The sequence below is a fragment of the Theropithecus gelada genome, chromosome 19 (genome assembly GCF_003255815.1).
Source record: "Theropithecus gelada isolate Dixy chromosome 19, Tgel_1.0, whole genome shotgun sequence".
Taxonomy (NCBI): Eukaryota; Metazoa; Chordata; class Mammalia; order Primates; family Cercopithecidae; genus Theropithecus; species Theropithecus gelada.
In genome coordinates, this window is record NC_037687.1 from 13,579,466 (window position 1) to 13,597,329 (window position 17,864).

The 17,864-nt window shown below is 53.9% G+C and overlaps 1 protein-coding gene across 6 annotated transcripts in view; it reads right to left on the reverse strand.

Moving 5' to 3' along the window:
- Positions 1–17,864, reverse strand: part of PODNL1 (podocan like 1) — a 20,220-nt gene continuing 2,356 nt past the window's right edge. The window contains exons 2-10 of one of the 6 annotated variants that reach the window (XM_025368699.1): positions 6,691–6,912; positions 5,419–5,512; positions 5,043–5,107; positions 4,784–4,893; positions 3,390–3,546; positions 2,690–2,805; positions 1,612–2,269; positions 777–925; positions 1–700 (exon numbers count right to left, since the gene is read on the reverse strand). In XM_025368699.1, the coding sequence (XP_025224484.1) occupies positions 550–700; positions 777–925; positions 1,612–2,269; positions 2,690–2,805; positions 3,390–3,546; positions 4,784–4,893; positions 5,043–5,107; positions 5,419–5,512; positions 6,691–6,912 (1,722 nt within the window). In that variant the 3' untranslated portion in view covers positions 1–549. The other 5 variants (XM_025368698.1, XM_025368701.1, XM_025368700.1 and 2 more) reach the window with 5 other exon arrangements.

Consider the following 17,864-nt stretch of genomic DNA (forward strand, 5'->3'; position numbering starts at 1 on the left):
TTGAAGGGTGCATTTCATTCCCATGCTTGCTGTGTGGGGGATACACGTGAGGGGCCCTGTATCTGTCACCCAGTGTTTTTTCAGTGGGTGGCCTTGGGCGTCCCTGCAATCACACGTGGCTGGGTCGCACAGGGTGCTGTCTGGTGACCCCAGTGTGTGCCTTAGGACCTCAAAATTCAGTCCTGACCCACTTAGCATCGCAGAGCCTCAGTTTCCCCAGCTGGACTGGTCGTGGGGAGGAGTCTGTGGACAGAGCCCCCAAAGGGTGCCTGGTCCGTGCTGAGCGCTGGAAGGGTTTGGCTTTATTGTTGCTGCCTCCATCCGTGTTGGGAGTTTGGGGTAGGGCGTGTCCTGCCAGGCCAGCGTGGTCTGTGAGCCTGGAGTATGCTAGCTGCGTGCCTCGGTGCCTTGGCCAGTGCCAGGCAGAGCAGGCCCAGCCCTGGAGGCCCAGGAGAGCCAGACAGAGGGCCCACAGTGGGTGTTGTCTCTTCAGTCCACGGCCCAGCGGAGCCCCAGGAGTCTGGGCTGCTCTGCTGGACCTCTCCAGGATCAGGGGCCCCCTGCCCGTGGCCCACGTGGGGTGGTGGGAGGCAGCTGGATCAGGACCTGCTCCGGATTCCCTGCTGTGTCCACCACGCGCAGGTTTGGGAGCCCCAGGAAGGCCTCGGCCGCGATGCTCGTCATGTGAAGCCTGTTGGCCCTGCACAGAGAGGCGGTCGTGACCCTCACAGGCCCTCCCCTGCCCACCTCCACCCCTCCAGCCACCCTCGGGGCACCTGAGGAAGAGGGCACGCAGGCGGGGCGTGCTGAGGAAGGCCTCGGGGCCCACGTGGCCGATGCGATTGCCCTCAAGGTGCAGCTCCTCCAGGGCCTCAGGCAGGTCCGGGGGCACAAAGGACAGCTCGTTGTGGCTGAGGTCCAGCATCTGGGCAGGGGGTTATAGATGGTGTCATGGCAGCCGCAGGCCTGGGCCACTCAGCTCAGCCAGCCCCCAACCTCTCTCCTTGAAAGTCTCCTGCCTCCTTCATACCAGCCTGTCCCTTCTGCCCCCACCCCACATGACTGCCAAATTCCTCCCCTCTGCAGTGGTAAACTAAGGCCCTTCCAAAGAAGGCACAGACAGACGGGTCCCCACTTGATTAAATGATTCAGTCAGTCGCACCATACCTCTCTCATCACTTTTTTTTTTTCAAGAGACAGGGTCTTGCTGTGTTGCCCAGTCTGAAGGGCAGTGGCCCGATCATGGCTCACTGCTGCCTCAAACTTCTGGGCTCAAGTGATCCTCCCGCCTCAGTCTCCTGAATAGCTGGGACTACAGGCATGCAACACCACGCTTGGCTAGGTTTTTTTGGTAGAGATAGGGTCTTGCTATGTTGCCAGGCTGGTCTCAAACCCATAGCCTAAAGCGATTCTCCTGCCTTGGCTTCCCAAAGCACTGGGATTACAGGCATGAGCCACCTCACCCAGCCTCCTCATCACCTTCTAACCCACTCTTACCATTTTCTTGTTCTGATTGCTTGACCAGCTAACTAGAATGTTTGGGATGTGGCAGTGCAGGCAGGGGGATGGAGAGGCCCTGGGGAGAGTGTGGCTAACCAGCCTGTGCCTGACCTGGAGGGCTTGGAGCTCATGCCAGGTGCCTGGCCCGATGTCACCGACCCGGAGCCGGTTGTGCGCCAGGCTGAGCTCCTGCAGTTGGTCCAGGCCGGTCAGAGGTTCGGGCTCGAGCATCCGCAGCTGGTTGCGTTGCAGCCGCAGGGTGTGCAGGCCAGTGGGCAGGCCCATGGGCAGCCGGGTTAGCTGATTCCCCGCCAGGTCCAGGCTGCGCAGGGTGCGCAGCCGGCGGAAGGCCCGGTGGTGCACGCGGGCGCTGGTCAGGCGGTTATAGGCCAGGTTAAGCTCCATCAGGCCCGGTGTGGCGGCCAGGTCGCGGGCACCCAGCGTGGCCACGTGGTTGTGGGGCAGCACCAGGGCACGCAGGCGGCGGGGCAGGGCCAGAGGCACGCGGTCCAGCCCATTGCCATAGAGGTGCAGCGTGTGCAGGCCCCGCAGCGGCCGCAGAGCCCCGGCGGGCAGCCCTGAGCTCCCCAGCTGGTTGTGCTGCAGCAACAAATAGCGCAGACCACGTGCCCCGTGCAGCCGAGCTGCCTCCACCTGTCGGATGCGGTTGCGGCCCAGGTGCAGGATAGCCAGGGTCCGGGGCAGGCCGGCGGGCACGGTGGTCAGCTGGTTATGGGAGAGATCCAGGTATTCAAGGCTATGCAGCTTGCTGGTAGGAGAGAGGGTCGGTGTCAGGTGGGGCACTTGGAGTGGGGTGCCTGACAGATTTTGGCGGGGAGGTTGGGGAGTGGTCCTGAGACAGATTTAAGCTGGAGATTTCAACTTGGGAGTGATGCGTTGAGAGAGCTGGGTGGGAGGTAAACTTGGGGTGCTCAGGGCAGATTCCAGCCTGAGAGTTAGCTACGGGGATGACCAGGGTAGAGGCGAGATGGAAATGCATGTGAGACTTACGATGTCAGTGCAGGGCTGTGGGGAACAGGGACACCCACCCAGTGCTCTGCCGAGCCCAGTGAGCAGCAGACACTCAGTAAATGAGGCCGTGGCTTAGGAGCCATCCAGGGAAGGGGGACTGAAGGTTGGGACCCCCGACTATAAATTCTCAGCCCCTTCTGCCCCTATCATCCTGTACCTGAAGGTGGTGGCATCCAGGCCGCTGTCGGTCAGCTGGTTGTGCTGGAGGTAGAGCTCGCGGAGTTGAGTCTGGCGGCTCAGGGCTCCTCGGGGCACCTTGGAGATGAGATTGTTCTGGAGAAGGGAGAACAGAATGAGACCTGAGTGTGGGATGAGGGCAGCGGGAAGCCACAGAAGGCTCTTGAGTAAGGGAGTGACGGGGAGCTTGCCTTGAGCTCAAAGTGATTTCCAATAAAGTGATTCAAAGAAAGATAACTCAGACCACTGGAATTCTTTTTTTTTTTTTTTTTTTTTTTTTTGAGACGGAGTCTTGCTCTGTCACCCAGGCTGGAGTGCAGTGGCCGGATCTCAGCTCACTGCAAGCTCCACCTCCCGGGTTTACGCCATTCTCCTGCCTCAGCCTCCCGAGTAGCTGGGACTACAGGCGCCCACCACCTCACCCGGCTAGTTTTTTGTATTTTTTAGTAGAGACGGGGTTTCACCGTGTTAGCCAGGATGGTCTCGATCTCCTGACCTCGTGATCCGCCCGTCTCGGCCTCCCAAAGTGCTGGGATTACAGGCTTGAGCCACCGCGCCCGGCCCGACCACTGGAATTCTGAGGGGCAATTGGGAAGGATGGAAAGCTAGGAACTGGAGGGGTCCCCCTGGAAAGAGATGAAGGGAGTCTGGCCCCAGGGTGGGACCTACAGCAGGGCTACCTGCAGGTGGAGCCGCTCAAGTGAGGGTGGCAGGCTGGGCGGCAGGTAACTGAACCGGTTGTTCGAGAGGCTGAGGGTGGTGACGGCCTCGGAGCCGCGGAAGGCGTCAGGGGGCAGGCCAGCGTTGCTCAGCTGGTTGTTGTGGAGGTACACGGACCTGAGGAGAGCCAGGCTCCGGCCACCAGCCTGCCCCTCGCCTCCCACCACCCTACTCCCACACCATACTCTGCTCAGGGTCGCCTTCAGAGTGTGTGTGTGTGTGTGCATGTGTAGCGTCTGTGTGAGAGTAATTGTGCATGTGTGCATGTGACTGTGTGTAGGTGTGCAGGTGAGTGTGTGTATGTGTTGTATGAATAGATGTGTGTGCATGTGTGTGAGCAGTGTGCATGTGTAAGTGTAACGAGTGTGTGCATATGTGGAGTGTGTGTGCACGTGTGATTGTAAGAGTGTGTGGGTGTGCATGTGTGTATGTATACGCAAGTGTGTGCTATGTGCCTGTGCATAAGTGTGTATGTGTGTGTGTATGTGAGTGTGCAACTGTGTGTATGTATGCATGTGCAAGAGTGCGTGGGTGCATGTGTGTACATATGTGCATGAGTGTGTGCCTGTGTGCATGTGATTGGAAGTGTGTGCAGGTGTGTATGTGAGTCTGTGTGTGTGCTTGTGTGAGGATGTTATTGCATGTGCATGCATGAGTGTGTGCCTGTATGCATGTGATTGGAAGTGTGTGCAGGTGTGTATGTCAGTCTGTGTGCTTGTGTGTGCACGTGATTGCATGTATGTGCATAAGTATGTGTTCGTGTGGTTGTGTGTGCAGGTGTGTATGTGAGTCTGTGTAAGAGTGTGTGTGTGTGTCCCTGCACATACTGTCTCCACCTCAGTCTGGAGTTCTGACACAGCATACAGGGCCCTGTCTCCCCCCTCACTCTCCTCCCAGGGTATAACTGTGCCCTCCTCTCACTCCCCAAGCAAAGGATCTGCCCCCAGTTAAGCCCTCCAGGGCAAGGCTTTTTTTTTTTTTTTTTTAAATTTTGAGACAGAGTCTCACTCTGTCACCCAGGCTTGAGTGCAGCGGCACGATCTCCTCTCACTGCACCCTCCACCTCCTAGGTTCAAGTAAGTGTCCTACCTCAACCTCCTGAATGGCTGGGATTACAGGCATGTGCCACCACACCCAGCTAATTTTTGTATTTTATGTAGAGACTTGGCCAGGCTGGTCTCGAACCCCTGATCCCAGATGATCCTCCCATCTTGGCCTCCCAAAGTGCTGGGATTACAGGAGTGAGCCACTGCGCCCGGCCAAGGGCAAGGTCTTAACTCCCTCATTGCTCCTAGAACCAGGCGTGACCCAGACGTATCTGAGGCCTGGGGGCCTGGGCTGGGCCAGGGCCTACCTGAGTGCCGGCTTCTCCCCAAAGGTGAGGGGGAAGATCTCCATCACTTGGTTGGCAGCCAGATCCGCGACGCGGAGGGACCGGGGCAGAAACTGAGGGGCCACTGAGAGCTGTGGGGACACAGCCCACAGCCGCACTGGTCCTGGTACGCCCTGGCCCCACCCCTTCCCCAGCAGAGCTGTCCCCTCCACACCCTGGGCTGTGTGACCGAAGCTGCACCCTCTCTGGGCTCAGCCTGCGGGTGAGGCTGGGGGCTCACCTTGTTGTGAGCCACGTAGATGTGCTGCAGCTGGGTGAGGGACTCGAAGGCCTCGTCAGGAAGGCCTGGGAGAGTGGGGGGCAGTGAAGGCCTGGTCTTGGGTGGAGGGGGAGTCTGGGCTCCCAGCTGCCTCAGGGTTCTGGGCTGGGAACTGGCAGAGGCTCCCCAGGCCCTCAGATCCCCTCCTCCCCATCCCTACTCAAAAGCCACAGCCCCCAACCCCCACCCCAGCCCCTGAGTTTCCATCCTGCTCAGCAAAGGGCAGTTCTGGGAACTGCGACAGAGCTGCCCGCAGACTGGGCGGGGGAAGGGGATGGCAGCTGAGACCTCGGTCAGTCCTTCAGCCCCAGAGAGGCTGCCTCCCTCTGCCCCTCACCTTCTGAGGAGATGAGGTTGTTGTGGAGGTTGAGGGTTCGCAGGCCACTGAGGCGGGACAGCTCATTGTAGGGGAGTTCCTGGAGCTGGTTGTTCTGCAGGGCAAGAGTTGGGGTGTTCACACCTGTGACCCCATGACCAAGTGACCCCAAGCACTGATTCTCAACTTCCCATCAGCCCAAACCAGCCTCATCCCATCTTCACCCCCACAGTTGATCCTAAACACCCCATCATCCTGACCGGTTTTGTAACTGCCAAGATGTCAAACCCCAAACCCACACAACCGACCCCAAATGCGCCATCACCCCACAACCGACCCCAGGTCCCCCAACACCCCCACAACCAACCCCGAAAGTGCCATCGCCCCCACAATCGACCCCAAATGTGCCATCACCCCCACAATCGACCCCAAATGTGCCATCACACCCACAATCGACCCCAAATGTGCCATCACACCCACGATCGACCCGAAATGTGCCATCACCCCCACGATCGACCCGAAATGTGCCATCACCCCCACGATCGACCCGAAATGTGCCATCACACCCACGATTGACCCGAAATGTGCCATCACACCCACGACCAATCCCAAATATGCCATCACCCCCACGACCGCCCCCAAATGTGCCATCACCCCCAAGACCGACCCCAAATGTGCCATCATCCCCACAATTGCCCCCAAATATGCCATCACCCCCACAACCAACCCCAAATGTGCCATCACCCCCACAATCGACCCTAAATGTGCCATCACCCCCACAATCGACCCTAAATGTGCCATCACCCCCACAACTGACCCCAAATATGCCATCACCCCCACAATCGCCCCCAAATGCATCATCACCCCCACAACCAACCCCAAATGTGCCTGCCGTCACCCCTACAATCGACCCCACATGCCCCAACACCCCCACCATCGACCGCAAATGTGCCATCACCCCCACCATCAACCCCCAATGCCACAACATCCCCATAACCCCAAACTCCCCATCACACTGACTCCAAACAACACTATAACCGCCAAGATGTTGACCCTAACACCCACTAACCCTCAGTCCCCAACAACTTCCAGCATGTCCACACTCACCCCCTCACCTGAGGCATGCAGAGCCAATCTGCCCAGGCAAAGCTCCATCACAGCCAGCTCCACACCGCCCTCCCGCATGTATGTTCCTACACCCCACCACGCTCCTCAGCCCCGGGGCACCCCTCCAGCTCCCCTCACCTCTGGGTCTCAGCCCTGGGTGCCCCTACTCCCCTCCCTGGGCCCCACCTGCAAGGAGAGGTGCTGAGCGGCTCTGGTGATGTTGTCCGGGAACACCCGAAGGTCCAAGCCATCACAGTCCACAGTGTCGACTCGGGGGCAGGAGCAGCGCGGGGGGCAGGCCCGGGGCGGGGGCTGCGAGCTCTCCCCCAGGTGAGGGAAGGCAGCGTCCTCCATGCCAGCCACGGGCAGGGGGCCCGGCAACAGCAGGAACAGCAGCAGGCTTAGCCACTGCGGGGAAGGGAGGGTCAGCCTGTCTCCGGGCTGGGCGCGGGGTCGCCATGGTGACTGGAGCATCCCCTCCTCGGGGAGGGTCTTAGTGGGGAGGCAGTGGCCAGTTGGCAGAGTGGGGGTGGGGAGGCAGGCAGGCCCCACCCTCAGACCCTCCCGTGCCCCACCTTACCATGGCCAGCCCTGACTCTGCCGTCTCGCCCAAGCTGCTGACCAGGACTCCCTAATGGAAACCAGGCGGTCACCTCCTGGAGTCTCTGCTGTGGCCACCACTGCCCCCCATCTCCAGACCCAGGCCACCCCCCACAACAGCCTGTTCTCCCGGGGCTTTGGGGGAGCTGGCCCACCCCCTTCCCCGCCCTGGGGAGGACGGGCAGGCGGCCGGATGGGGTGGTGAGGACAGGCCAGCCCATCCCCTTGGTCCCCCCTCCCGCCAACAACCACCCCATCTCTGCTTTCGTAACCTCAGCCAGCCTGGGCCGGGCCACAAGAACAAGGAATGTTTGGGGAAAAGCTGAGATTCGTCCTGTCTGGTATTTGGGACGACCGCAGGAGTAGGGGTGGGGATGGAGGGATGGGGGGAGCTTCGGGGCACAGGAGAGTTCTGAGAAGCAGGGGCGGGCAGCAGTGAGGGATTAGAGAGGCCTAAGGTTAGCCTGGCAGCCCAGATGCCAGCCTGGGAGCTCCTGACCAGGTCTGCTGCCTGGCACCCATATCCCCTCTGCTGGCTGATCTTGCTCCAGACACCCCCCCACTCCCCCGACAAATGGCCACAGCCGCCTGGAAGGAAATTACATATATCCAGGCATCAGCCTGGTGGTTAAGAGTGTGAGCTTGGTGCCAGCCTGCCTGGGTTTGAACCTGGGCTGTGCCACCTCTCAGGGCCTTGGTTTCCCTCTCTGTCAAGTGGGGTAATGGTTGGCTTACCACCCCGTACTCCCCACAGTGTTGTAAGGATTATATGAAGTGTGCATTCAGAACAGTGCCTGGCATATCCCACGGCTTTCGCACCTGTGGATGGGGGTGCCAAGCTGGTCTCCACCTAAGGTCAAATCTCCCAGACCCACCACTTAGCAACAGGGCGGCTTCAGACAGGTCCTTCTGCCCAGACCTCAGCTTTCCCACACATAAAATGGGATTGACAGGTTGGGTGCTGTGGTTTATATCTGTAATCCCAGTGCTTTGGGAAGCTGAGACAGGAGGATCTCTCTCTTTTTTTTTTTTTTTTTTTGAGACGGAGTCTCGCTCTGTCGCCCAGGCTGGAGTGCAGTGGCCGGATCTCAGCTCACTGCAAGCTCCGCCTCCCGGGTTCACGCCATTCTCCTGCCTCAGCCTCCCGAGAAGCTGGGACTACAGGCGTCCGCCACATCGCCCGGCTAGTTTTTTGTATTTTTTAGAAGAGATGGGGTTTCACCGTGTTAGGCAGGATGGTCTCGATCTCCTGACCTCGTGATCCACCCGTCTCGGCCTCCCAACGTGCTGGGATTACAGGAGCCACCGCGCCCGGCCTTTTTTTTTTTTTTTTTTTTGAGACAGAGTCTCACTCTGTCGCCTAGGCTGGAATGCAGTGGCGTGATCTAGGCTCACGGCAACCTCCACCTCCGGGGATCAACTGATTCTCCTACCTCAGCCTCCTGAGTAGCTGGGATTATAGGCACCTGCCACCATGCCCAGCTAATTTTTGTAGTTTTAGTACAGATAGGGTTTCGCCAAGTTGGCCAGGCTGGTCTCGAACTCCTGACCTCAGGTGATTTGCCCACCTCAGCCTCCCAAAGTGCTGGGATTACAGGCGTGAGCCACTGCATCTGGCTAGGAGGATCTCTTGAGGCCAGGAATTTGAGACCAGACTGGGCAATATAGTGAGACCCTGTCTCTAAAAATAAATTAAAAAAAAAAAATTAGTCTGGGCTGGGCTCCATGGCTCACACCTGTAATCCCAGCACTTTGGGAGGCTTAGGCAGGCGGATCACCTGAGGTCAGGAGTTCCAGAGCAGCCAGGCCAACATGGTGAAACCTCGTCTCTACTAAAAATAAAAAAATTAGCTGGGCATGATGGCACGCGCCTGTAATCCTAGCTACTCCAGAGACTGAGGCACGAGAATCGCTTGAACCTGGGAGGTGGAGATCATGTCACTGCACTCCAGCCTGGGCAACAGAGCGAGACTCTGTCTCAATAATAATAGTAATAGTAATAATAATAATAATAATAACAATAACAATAACAACCAGCCTGGTACAGTGGTGCACACCCATAGTCCCAGCTACTCAGGAAGCCAAGGCAGGAGGATCACTTGAGCCCCTGGGCTCAAGTTTGAGGTTATAATAAGCTATGTGCCACTGCACGCCAGTCTGGGCAACAGAGTAAAACCCTGTTTTTAAATAAAGAAAAAAAAAGGAGGGGGGGGGGGTGAATGACAAACCTCCTGCCTCAGAGAGCTGTCTTGAAGCAAAACGAGGGAGTGGGTAGAATATTTTAAGAATGGTGGCTGGGTGTGGTGGCTCACGCCTGTATAATCTCAACACTTTTGGAAGCTGAGGCAGGAGGATGGCTCAAGCCCAGGAGTTAGAGACCAGCCTGGGCAGTAATGGTGAGACCCCGTCTCTAAAAACTTTTTTTTAAAACTTAGCGGGGGCCAGGCACAGTGGCTCACACTTGTAATCCTAGCACTTTGGGAGGCCGAGGCGGGCGGATCAGCTGAGGTCAGGAGTTCAAGACCAGCCTGGCCAACGTGGTGAAACCCCATCTCTACTAAAAATACAAAAATTAGCTTGGCGTGGTGGCACGTGCCTGTAATCCCAGCTACTCTGGAGGCTGAGGCAGGAAAATGGCTTGAACCCGGGAGGCGGAGGTTGCAGTGAGCAGAGATCATGCTACTGCACTCCAGCCTGGGCTACAGTGTGAGACTCTGTCTCAAACAAAACAAAACAAAACAAAACAAAACAAAACAAAACAAAACAAAACATAGCAGGGCATGGTGGTGCTTGCCTGTAGTCCCAGCTACCAGGGAGGCTGAGGTGGGAGGATCACATGAGCCCAGGAGGTCAAAACTGCAGTGAGCCGTGTTCATGCTACTGCACAGCAGCCTGGATGACAGAGTGAGACCCTGTCTCAAAAATGAATAAATAAATAAAAATAAAAGTATAGTAGCCAGGCGCGGTGGCTCGTGCCTGTAATCCCAGCACTTCGGGAGGCTGAGGCAGGTGGACCGCGAGGTCAGGAGATCAAGACCACGGTGAAACCCCATCTCTACTAAAAAAAAAATACAAACAATTAGCTGGGCATGGTGGCGGGCACCTGTAGTCCCAGCTACTCGGGAGGCTGAGGCAGGAGAATGGTGTGAACCCAGGAGGCGGAGCTTGCAGTGAGCCGAGATCGTGCCACTGCACTCCAGCCTGGGCGACAGAGCGAGACTCCGTCTCAAGAATAAAATAAAATAAAATAAATAAAAATAGAAAAAATAAAAGTATAGTGTTGGCCGAGCACAGTGGCTCACAACTGTAATCTCAGCACTTTGGGAGGTCACGGCGGGTGGATCACCTGAGGTCAGGAGTTCGAAACCAGCCTGGCCAACATGGTGAAACCCCATCTCTACTAAAAATACAAAAATTTCCTGGGCATGGTGGTGCGTGCCTGTAATCCCAGCTGCTCAGGAGGCTAATGCCGGAGAATCACTTGAACCTGACAGCTGGAGGTTACAGTGAGCCAAGATCACACCACTGCACTCCAGCCTGGGCGACAGTGAGACTCCGTCTCAAAAAAAAAAAAAAAAAAAAAAAAGTTTAGTGTCTGCTCAGCTTGGGAGTGGCCAAGGCCCTGAGTTGGAGTCTCCCAGAAGTAGAGCTTGAGACAAGGATTGAGTGCATTTATCCCAGAGAAGGCAGGCAGTGATACAGGGGAGGGAGGAAGTGATCAAGAAACAGTGGCTGGGCGCGGTGGCTCACGCCTGTAATCCCAGCATTTTGGGAGGCTGAGGTGGGCAGATTACCTAAGGTCAGGAGTTCAAGACCATCCTGGCCAACAAGGTGAAACCCCGTCTCTACTAAAAATACAAAAAAACTAGCCAGGCGTGACAGCAGGCACCTGTAATCCCAGCTACTCGGGAGGCTGAGGCAGGAGAATCTCTTGAACCTGGGAGGTGGAGGTTGCAGTGAGCCGAGATTGCATCACTGCACTCCAGCCTGGGCAACAGTGTGAGACTCAATCTCAAAAACAAAAACAAACAAACAAAAATGTTAAGAAACATGGGCCCAGAGAGGTGGTTATTTGTTCATGTTTCCTAGGGCTCTGTGACCTCCTGAGAATCCCACTTCGTGGGGTGAGACAGGAGACGGGTCTTAGCGTTGGCCAGAAGAGAACAACAGGTCCTATCTCAAGTACTCCCCATGGGATGGATGGCCATTAGCTTGGACGTTGGGTGGAGGTTCCTCAGTCTCGTTAGCAGAGTCATGGGGTAACTCTAGGGAGACAGGACTACTGTACAGTCCTAGCCCCCAGGGAAGCGGCAATAAGAACCAAGATGTTTGAGTTCCTGGCAAGCCTCTTTCCATTGCAAAGGGAGGAGAACCCAAACTGAACTAGCTAATACAAACAAGGGCATTTATTGGTTCATGAATAGAAAACCTGTATCCTTCAGGCACAGCTGGATCCAGGGGCTTCAGTGATATCTTTTAGATGAATTCTTTCGTGAACTCTGAACTCTACCTGCAGGCTTCTGCATGTGGTGCTAAGATATTCCCAGAACCAACATGCGTTCTTCCCTGACTTTAGCAGAAAGCCTCAAACTTAAATCTCATTGGCCGAAATTTGGTCATATGTCCATCCAGAACCAATCCCTGGGGGCCAGAGGGATGGAATGTGCTGATTGGCTAGGAACCTAACCACTGCTCCGGTGAATAACCCACTGGCCTTATCTCCCTGCCACAAACTCCCGTTCTGCCATCCTGTCCTGTCCAGTCCTGCCCAGTCCTGCCCAGCTCTGCACTACCCAGCAGGGGCCTCTGCAGGGATAACAATGGACTATGGTCCATCAGTGTAGTCCCAGCATCCAGCATGGAGCCTGGCGTAATCAGTATTTATTATTTATTATAATCAGTATTTATCCGGCGGTGCACCCAGAATGCTCACACCTGTAATCCCCGCACTTTGGGAGACGGACAGATCATGTGAGGTCGGGAGTTTGAGACCAGCCTGGCCAGCGTGGTGGAAGAAATCCCATGTCAACTAAAAAATACAAAAAAAAAAAAAAAAAAAAAAAATTAGCTGTGTATAGTGGTGTATGACTGTAATCCCAGCTACTCAGGAGACTGAGGCAGGAGAATCGCTTGAGCTCAGGAGGCACAGGTTGCAGTGAGCCGAGATCACGCCACTGCACTCCAGCCTGGGCAACAGAGCGTGACTCCATTTCAAAAAAAATTTTTTTTGAATTCGCTGGGCACAGTGTAGTTCCAGCTCCTTGGGAGGCTGAAGTGGGAGGATTGCTTGAGCCTAGGTGGAGTGCCACTGCACTCCAACTTGGGCAACAGAACAAGACCCTCTCTCCAAAAAAGAAAAGAAAGGAAATGGTGGATATGCACTGCTAACTTCAAGGGAGACTGAGAAACACCATCTTTCTACTGGCAAGCCACATGTCCAGATAAAAACAGAGTTTCTTGGCTGGGTGCGGTGGCTCATACCTGTAATCCTAGCATTTTGGGAGGCTGAGGTGGGTGGATCACGAGGTAAGGAGTTGGAGACCAGCCTGGCCAACACAGTGAAAGCCATCTCTACTAAAAATTAGCCGGACATGGTGGTGGGTACCTGTAATCCCAGCTTACTCGGGAGGCTGAGGCACGAGAATTGCTTGAACCCAGGAGGCAGAGGTTGCAGTAAGCCGAGAGCCATGCACTCCAGCCTGGGAGACACAGCAAGACTCTGTCTTGGAAAAAAAAAAAAAAAAATTGAGTTTCTATCACTACTGCGTAAAAGTGGGATGACCTGTAAGAGGGAAGCAGTGAGGAGTTGGGACCACAAGGAAAACTGAGCCCAAGGCTTTCTGTGTTCAAAGCCACTGGTCTCCAAAGTTGGATGTGGGAAATGAATCGTAATTTTTAGTTCTATTTACTTGCCCCATCCTGTTTTATGGCAATTTTCCAGGTATGATTTAATTCATAGGCTAGAAAGAGTGGTCTAAACGCACCTGTACAGTTGGGTTATTTGTAAACAAATACATATGCATTTTAAGGGAGAATCCAAGTGACCAATGACCAGAAATAGGGAAGTCTTGGCCGTGCGCAATGGCTCACGCCTGTAATTCCAGCACTTTGGGAGGCCAAAGTAGGTGGATCACCTGAGGTCAGGAGTTCAAGACCAGCCTGGCCAACATGGTAAAACCCCGTCTTCACTAAAAATACAAAAATTAGGTTGGGTGTGGTGGCTCACACCTGTAATCTCAACACTTTGGGAAGCCAAGGTGGGCAGATCACCCGAGGTCAGGAGTTTGAGACCAGCCTGGCCAACATGGTGAAACCCCGTCTCTACCAAAAATACAAAAATCAGCTGGGCGTGGTGATAAGCACCTGTAGTCCCTGTATTATTGACACCTGTAGCTACTCGGGAGGCTGAGGTGGGAGAATTGCATGAGCCTGGGAGGTCAAGGCTACAGTGAACTGTGATCACACCACTGCACTCCAGCCTGTCTCAAAAAAAAAAAAAACAAAAATCACCATAAAAACACCTTGATAATAATTGTAGGCGGAGGTTTCAGTCAGCCAAGATTGCACCACTGCACTCCAGCCTGGGTGAAAGAGCAAGACTCTATCTCAGGAAAAAAAAAAAAAAAAAGGCTGGCCATGGTGTCTCATGCCTGGAATCCCAGCACTTTCGGAGGCCAAGGTGGGCGGATCACCTGAGACCAGGAGCTCAAAACCAGCCTGGCCAACATGGCGAAACCCTGTCTCTACTGAAAATACAAAAATTAGCCTTGCCTGGTGGTGCGAGCCTGTAATTTCAGCTATTTGGGAGGCTGAGGCAGGAGAATCACTTGAACCCGGGAGACAGAGGTTGCAGTGAGCCAAGATCGCGCCATTTCACTCCAGCCTAGGTGACAAAGAGCAAAACTCCATTTCAAAAAAAAAAAGAGAGAGAATTGAAGTAAATTGCAGGACACTGCGTTGGCATCCACAAAGAATCGGGGCATTACTTGATTTGGAAGAAGCTCCCCCCATCATCTGGTGTCAGAAGCGAAGGATTGAGAGTGATGTGATGTAGAAGGAAAAACTGTCTGTTTGTCCCATCTACGTGTTCAACTGACTTGGTCCAAACTGACTTCTCCCTAGTCTTCCTCATATCAGAAAATGCACTAACATTTTGCTAAATATTCCACTCAGATGCTAAAGTCATCATGAACTCTTGTCTCCTTGCCCGTATCCCAATATCTTGTCCTTGAAAATGACCCCATCGACTCTGACTATGGTCACTTTTCTCCATTTTCTTTATTTTTATTATTATTTCTGAGACAGCATCTCATTCTGTTGCCCAGGCTGAAGTGCAGTGGTGCAATCACGGCTCACTGGCAGCCTTGAACTCCTGGGCTCAAGCGATTCTCTCACCTCAGTCTCCCAAGTAGCTGGGAGTACAGGCTCCCGCTCTCACGCTAATTTTTAAAATTTTTGGCCGGGCGCGGTGGCTCACGCCTGTAATCCCAGCACTTTGGGAGGCCGAGGCTGGTGGATCATTAGGTCAGGAGATCGAGACCATCCTGGCTAACATGGTGAAATCCCATCTCTACTAAAAATACAAAAAATCAGCCGGGCCTTGTGGCGGGCGCCTGTAATCCCGGCCACTTGCGAAGCTGAGGCAGGAGAATGGCGTGAACCCAGGAGGTGGAGCTTGCAGTGAGCTGAGATCATGCCACTGCCCTCCAGCCTGGGCGACAGAGCGAGATTCTGTCTCAAAGGAAGAAAAAAAAAAGAAAAAAAATTTTTTTTTGTTTTATAGAGATGGGTTCTATGTTACCCAGGTTGGTCTCTGGTGATCAAGGGAGACTTCAAGCAATTCTCCCACTTAAGCCATCTCCTGCCTTGGTCTTTCAAAGCACTGAGATTACAGGCGTGAGCCACCGTAGCCAGTATTCTCCATTTTCATTGCTAATAGATGAATCTAAGTCAGCATCACCTACCCTCCTAGCTCCCCCAAGACTATTCCTGCTCCCACTCTCATCCCCCCAACCATTCTGCACATAGGAATCAGAATAACATCCTCCTGGCCAGGCGCAGTGGCTCACGCCTGTAATCCCAGCACTTTGGGAGGCCAAGGTGGGTGGATCACCAGGTCAGGAGATCGAGACCCTCCTGGCTAACATGGTGAAACCCCGCCTCTACTAAAAATACAAAAAAAAAAAAAAAAAAGAAAAAAAAATTACCTGGGCATGGTGGCACATGCCTGTAGTCCCAGCTACTTGGGAGGTTGAGGCAGGAGAATCGCTTGAACCTGGGAGGCGGAGGTTGCAGTGAGCCGAGATGGCGCCATTGCACTCCAGCCTGGGCGACACAGTGAGACTCCATCTCAAAAAAAAAAAAATTAAATAAAAAAATTCCTCCCCCATGCTCTTTTAAAAACTTTGAGGTTATTTATGTATTTATTTATTGATACAGAGTCTCGCTCTGTGTCACTGAAACCTCTGCCTCCCAGGTTCAAGCGATTCTCATGCCTCATGCCTCAGCCTCCTGAGTAGCTGGGATTATAGGAGCCCACCATACCAGGCTAAATTTGTATTTTTAGCAGAGACAGCGTTTCACCATGTTGGTTAGGCTGGTCTTGAACCCCTGGCCTCAAGTGATCCACCTGCCTTGGCCTCCCCAAGTGTTGAGATTATAGGCGTGAGCCACTGTGCCAGCCCTTTGAATTTTGAAACATTATTTTATTTTTGTTATTTTTAATTTTATTATTATTATTACAGACAGGGTCTTGCTCGTGTCACCCAGGCTGGAATGCAGTGATGCAATCACAGCTCACTGTAACTTCAAACTCCTGGGTGCAAGGGATCCTCCCGACTCAGTCTCCCAAGTACATAGGAAGACAGACGTGCTACCACACGTGACTAATGAAAAAAAAAAAGTTTTTTCTTTGTAGAGACGAGGTCTTGATAGTTGCTGAGACTGGTCAAATTATTCTCTTCAAGCCATCCTCCTGTCTCAGCCTCCCAAAATGCTGGGATTACAGGTGTGAGCCACTGTGCCCAGCCTGAAACAATTAAGACATTTTCAGATCAGAAAAGAAGGTACAGAGAGTTTTTTTATTCCCTTCACACAATTTCCTCTAATCTTTTTTGGGTTTTGGGTTTTGTTCTGAAACAGGATCTCACTCTGTCGCCCAGGCTGGAGTGCAGTGGCTCAATCTCCGCTTTTGCTGTAGCCTCGACCTCCCAGGCTTGAGTGATCCTCCCACCTCAGCCCCTATGTAGCTGGGACTATAGGTTCACGCCACCACACCCCGCTAATTTTTTAATTTTATTTTTTAATTTTTTTTTGAGACAGAATCTCGCTCTGTTGCCCAGGCTGCAGTGCAGTGGCATGATCTCGACTCACTGCAACCTCCACCTCCCAAGTTCGAGTGATTCTCCTGCCTCAGCCTCCCATGTAGCTAGGACTACAGGCGCGTGCCACCTGCGATTACAGGCCTGGCTAATTTTCTGTATTTTCAGTAGAGACGGGGTTTCACCGTGTTAGCCAGGATGGTCTAGATCTCATGACCTTGTGATCTGCCCACCTTGGCCTCCCAAAGTGCTGGGATTACAGGGATGAGCCACCATGCCTGGCCTTGTTTTGTTTTTTATTTGAGACAAGGTCTCGCTCTGTCTCCCAGGCTGGAGTGCAGTGTCACCATCAGAGCTCACTGTAGCCTCGACCTCCTGTGCTCAAGTAATCTTCCTGCCTCAGCCTCCCCAGTGACTGAGGCTATAGATGTGTGCCAGTAGAGTCAGTTAATTTATTTGACGTTTTGTAGAGACGAGGGTTTCGCCATGTTGCCCAGGCTGGTCTTGACCTCCTGGGTTCAAGTGATCCTCCCTCCTCTGCTTCCCAAAGTGCTGGGATTACAGGTGTGAGCCACCGCACCCGGCCTGGTAAGGTATTTTGAGAACATTTTTCAATTTGAGATAAATGTCTGATGTTGTCTAATGGTTAGATTGAGGTTCTAGGTCTGGGGATAATATCAGAGAGTTACAAATGTCCTCCCTATCACGTAGCTGGGATCCGTGACGTCAAAATGACTTATCACTGGTGATGTTGATTTTGATCACTTGGTTAAGGCAATAGCAGCCAGGTGTCCCCACTGTGTTGGGGACAGCTTTGCTCTCCACAGACGTAGGGTATGCAAGAAGCAGGAGAATCTTTCGCTAAAGATACATTGTGATGGCCGGGCGCAGTGGCTCACGCCTGTAATCCCAGCACTTTGGGACGGTGGGGTGGGTGGATCACCTGAGGTCAGGAGTTTGAGACCAGCCTGGCCAACATAGTGAAACCCTGTCTCTACTAAAAATACAAAGATTAGCCAGGTGTGGAGGCGCACGCCTGTAATCCCAGCTACTTGGGAGGCTGGGGCAGGAGAATCACTTGCTTGAACATGGGAGGCGAAGGGTGCAGTGAGTTGAGATTGTGTCACTGCACTCCAGCCTGGGCAACAAGAGCAAAACTCCATCTCAAAAAAAAAAAAAAAAAAAAAGGCCGGGCACGGTGGCTCAAGCCTGTAATCCCAGCACTTTGGGAGGCCGAGACGGGCGGATCACGAGGTCAGGGGATCAAGACCTGGCTAACACGGTGAAACCCCATCTCTACTAAAAAATACAAAAAACTAGCTGGGCAAGGTGGCGGGCGCCTGTAGTCCCAGCTACTCGGGAGGCTGAGGCAGGAGAATGGCGTGAACCCGGGAGGCGGAGCTTGCAGTGAGCTGAGATCCGGCCACTGCACTCCAACCT